Source organism: Triticum dicoccoides, chromosome 1B (genome assembly GCF_002162155.2).
Source record: "Triticum dicoccoides isolate Atlit2015 ecotype Zavitan chromosome 1B, WEW_v2.0, whole genome shotgun sequence".
Classification (NCBI taxonomy): domain Eukaryota; kingdom Viridiplantae; phylum Streptophyta; class Magnoliopsida; order Poales; family Poaceae; genus Triticum; species Triticum dicoccoides.
Window position 1 is genome coordinate 530362198 of NC_041381.1, and position 4594 is coordinate 530366791.

General features: G+C 45.6%; 1 protein-coding gene across 1 annotated transcript; it reads left to right on the forward strand.

The window, feature by feature from the left end:
- The first annotated feature begins 368 nt into the window (after positions 1-368).
- On the forward strand, positions 369-4248 carry LOC119347274 (protein SODIUM POTASSIUM ROOT DEFECTIVE 2-like). The gene is made up of 3 exons (XM_037616121.1): positions 369-1066; positions 1856-1931; positions 3917-4248. The coding sequence occupies exons 1-3, from the start codon at positions 701-703 to the stop codon at positions 4033-4035; spliced, it is 561 nt and encodes a 186-aa protein (XP_037472018.1). The 5' UTR covers positions 369-700; the 3' UTR covers positions 4036-4248.
- The last annotated feature ends 346 nt before the right edge of the window (positions 4249-4594 follow it).

The window sequence follows — 4594 nt, forward strand, 5'->3', positions numbered from 1 at the left end:
TACCTCTTATTTGATTACACGTGCCTATGTAATTTCACCTTGTAATCACTCGAACAATGGGTTACAAACATTGAGAAATATATTCAGGTGGGGAGCTCCCCCTCCGGTGATTTTTCAAAAAAAAAATCCTCAAAGCTAAAACAGAGGAATTCTCAAAAAAAAAAAAGCTAAAACAGAGGATTCCCCAAAGCAAAGAACCCATCCTTGCTCTCCGTGTCCTATCGGCACGTTGCGTCCCTGACGTCACCCGCTTGTGAGGCCCGGCACCACATCTTGTCGCTGTTGCCCGCCGCAGGGCGCACCACTCCAAAGAGCCCAGTAGTCCATCAAGCACACACGACACACACATATGGCTTTGGCCAAGAAAACAATCTGGCTTTTGCCCGAGCAATAATTTCAATCTTGTCTCACCCTACACAACAGTCAAACAGGGAGGAGGGATAGCGGTCGAAACGGGAGGGAGCGAGAAGCCATACAAAAACGGCATTAATTCACCGTGATTCCAGCTACTTTGTTCTCCGCCTCCTCCCACCGCTTCGTTCCTTTCAAGTCTCCGAGGGCGACCCTCTTTCTTCTTCTTACTCCAGCTCCAGTCCTGTGTTGGTAGTTATTGGTGAGTGCGACGCTGCTAGTGTGGGGTGTGGCAGCACTGCAGTCCACTGCGCGGCGAAGGCTGAGCACGGTGGTTCGTGTGAGTGGCATGAGGACCGGGGGGATGCTGTGCCGGTCGCAGGCGGCGACCGCGGTCTGCGTGCCGGGGGACGCACGGTCCATGGTCGTCGGGCGCCGCTCCGACCGGACAATCGCCGAGGACGCGCGCACCCTGCACGACGTCAGGTACGTGCGCCTTGGTGGAGACGGAGCCGGCGCCGCGCGTGTCTCGTCCAGGCGGGTGGCGCCGCCCCAGCCGCCGCCCATGCCGAGGAGGCGCGGAGCGCCGGTGGCCGTGACGCTGCCGATGGTGACCAAGAGCCCCGTGGAGACGCCGGCGCGGGATACTGCGGCGGCTAAGCGGACATCCGCCACTCCTACGGCGGCCGTGGCACCGGGCGACCAAGTCCTCCAAGTACGTAGCCCCGACCAACGCGTACTCTGCTCCAGTACGTAGTGTCTTGTTTGCACATTTTCTTTACAAACATCTGGTCGCCGCGACAAGATGCCCACTGGGTAATTTTAATCAACAGTTTCGCATCAGGACAAGGACAAATCCTCGCGAACTCCTTGTGCTGATTGCACGCAGAAATGCACCTCTCACAAGCATATGCATTTCAGTTTTTTTGGCCTTTCAAACGTGTATGCATTTGAATTATCATATGTTGAAAATTATAGTGCAAAATTGTAGTAACTGTAGTGAGCCGGGCCCTTGCCCCCAGGGCCCGGGATGCATTTACTCGGTAATTAATAGTAGTAGTAACTTCCGTCCATCAATACGGCGAAGTCAAAACTGAAGAAGTATGTGTGGGATACAGTAACAACATTAACGTCAAATAAAGAAGCAAAAAGGACTAGGCTGGAGCACAGCGGAAGGTCACAAGCGGTCCAGATTGCAGCACAGTAGATATGTCGGGCAACAGTGGGAGGTTACGAGCGGTCCAGATTACAGCACACTTGATGTGTCCTTTTACAGATGGAGAGCAGTGAGAGATTATATATAGACAAGCAGAAAATTTAAAGAGATTAGTACTAATTAGCTCGTGGACCATAGGTGCCATCCAATGCAGGTCAGATCAAGCTGTTTTTGCGAACAAATTTAATTTTGGTCAAAGTAATAGATAGCTTAGCTAGAGATGCATTTGCTGCTTGTGTTTTGTGCTTAATTGCTGGAGGTGTGATGCTCTTGTACGTACGTCCACAGGTGGTCGTGATGAAGGTGGCTATACACTGCCAGGGGTGTGCAGGGAAAGTCAGGAAGCACATCTCCAAAATGGAAGGTATGTACAATGTGCTACTAGGACTAGCTTTAACAATTATACCAAAATTACAAAAGCTTGCCATTTTATGTGGATTTTGCCATCCGTAGTAGTCTTGAAACAGCCATCCGCCCTGCTTTATTTTAATAAGGCCACACGGCAAATCGATACATAGTAGGAGTATTGAGGTAGTCTTCAAGAGCTCATCAACAAAAGTACAAGACACGGCGGCGCGGGGAAGGGGATGTAGGTGAGAAGGAATTCTATATACCTAAATAGTTGATCTCCACTAACTCCAATTCTCCTAAAATGCAACTATGCCATCATGCATGACCTAAATAATTGATCCCATCACTAACTACAATTCTCTTAACATGCAAATATGCCAACTCATCATGACATCATGCATGAGAAAAGACCCACTTTAAAATGCACTATGCATACTACTCATATGTGATAAATATTCCACAACTATAGAATATTGAAATATATACTAAATTATATGTTAGTTTCAATTTAGTCTAAATACTAATGTTTCATACTAACAAATCTCATTGAAATATTTCAATAAATTCCCGCATCATGTCTAGTTAATCGAAGTGTGTGTGATTTCCATTTAGCATGTGTTCCCTCACACTTATGTCTTCGATATCTCAGGTTGCATTAGTCCCTGTCTACTAAACATGCATGCACAACACCATAACGATATCTCCGAGTGTTTACTGAAGTTTTATTTTCTAGATTAATACTTCGTTTGATTTCTTCTCATCTCTTTGTATCTGGTAGGTGCTTGCGAACAAAGTTTTCTTTTCTGTATAGCTTTATTTTTTTATTTTATTTCATAAGTTTAGATTATTTCATATAGTTGCCCGGTTAAAATCCCACGCTTGAAAGTTAAAAGCACCGACAGAAATATCAATCACTCCCTTTGTAAAGAAATATAGATCTCTTTTTCTTTACAGAGGGAGCAGTTTTGAAGTACAGAGACTATATACCCAGTCAACTGTTAGCTGATTCGGACGCTACAATCTACTCCCTCCGTCCCATAATGTAAGACATTTTTTCACACTAGTGTAGTGTTAAAAAACGTCTTACATTATGGAAAGGAGGGAGTAGTACCGAAGATAGGAAACGAAAACAGGTATACACTAAAGAACTATACCAACGAAGGGTGGTAGTATGTACTCCCTCCGTAAAGAAATATAAGAATGTTTAGATCGCTAATTATATTTTTCTAAACGCTCTTATATTTTTTTACGGGCTTATTTTTTTACTGAGGGAGTATCTAATTATTCTGTGTACGCGGAGAAATTACCCTGAATGTACCAACGAGATCCAATGTGGAGGGCGGGCGAGCCCCGTGGACAATATATATGTACGAGTAGTAAAATGGAGCCCATCCAAATGCGACACCACCAATTCATTCCCGACGAGATTCGGATCGTGATCACCCGGGCTGCGCCACTGGGCACTGCCGAGTTCCAACATATCCATGTGACATCACAACTGGTCTCGAACAGATCTTGCAGCTTGCACTTGCCCATCCACCACCCTTCCTACTGCAGAGTCTCTGAAAAGGCTCTTTCTCTGTGGAAAGTGCAAAACACTAGTTGAGCAGCCTTTGAAAAATCATACGTTTCAGGAACCTCACATGGCACATACATCTTTCCAAAACCCTGAATAATTCTCGCGGTATATGCCAAACAGAGTGACGTGCATGCATACATGCGAGAACACGTAGAGCCATTGGCAAGTCGCTAGGTTACAAAACCGTCTACGTTGCATGTTTCTGTGCAGTGAGAGGTTGCTAGCTAGGCTGTATGTCTCCAGTGACTGTCAAAAGTAAAAGACTGGTGACTGGTGCATGCATGCATGCATGCATGCATCAAGCTAATATGTTGACATTGGAGTAGAAGTAATCCTGTTGGTTCTTGCATGCTTGTTTGAAGGACCGCTGGGTCGGGTTTTCATTTCACTGACTGCGTGGAAGCAATGAATGTGTACAGGGGTGACATCGTTCAGCATCGATCTGGAGAGCAAGAAGGTGACGGTGATGGGTCACGTGTCCCCGGCGGGTGTCCTCGAGAGCGTCTCAAAGGTCAAGAAGGCTGAGCTGCTCATGTGAATCTCCTCATCATCCACCCTACCCAGCATGAAGTATTACTACTAGCTGAATTCAGAAAAGAAAAGAAATGACACTTCTCACCGGGTGACAATGGGATCCACCAAAAGATAAATAAACTCAAGCTTAGTATTTGTAAGGATTTGTCCTAAATGGCCCATTAGCAAACTTAATTCGCTTACTGAACCCCATAAAACATACTCCCTCCGTTCTGAATTACTTGTCTTAGATTTGTCTAGATACGGATGTATCTAGACTCATTTTAGTGCTAGATACATCCGTATCTAGACAAATCGAAGACAAGTAATTTGGAACGGAGGGAGTATATCCGAATCTCGCCCCTCTTATTCGCGTCTATCAAAGGGGCGCCTAAATTGCATGTTACCATGCCTTTCCCTAAGGTGTATTTGACTTTTATTGGTTCACGGTCTTCCCTTGCACCGCAGACGTGACATGGGCCTAAGGCGTGACACTTATTTGAACAGCTCGCTTTCAATGGGAAAGAATCCAAGAATCTTTACAAGACCTTATTTTTTGGGTTATAGTATTGGACGATCTGATT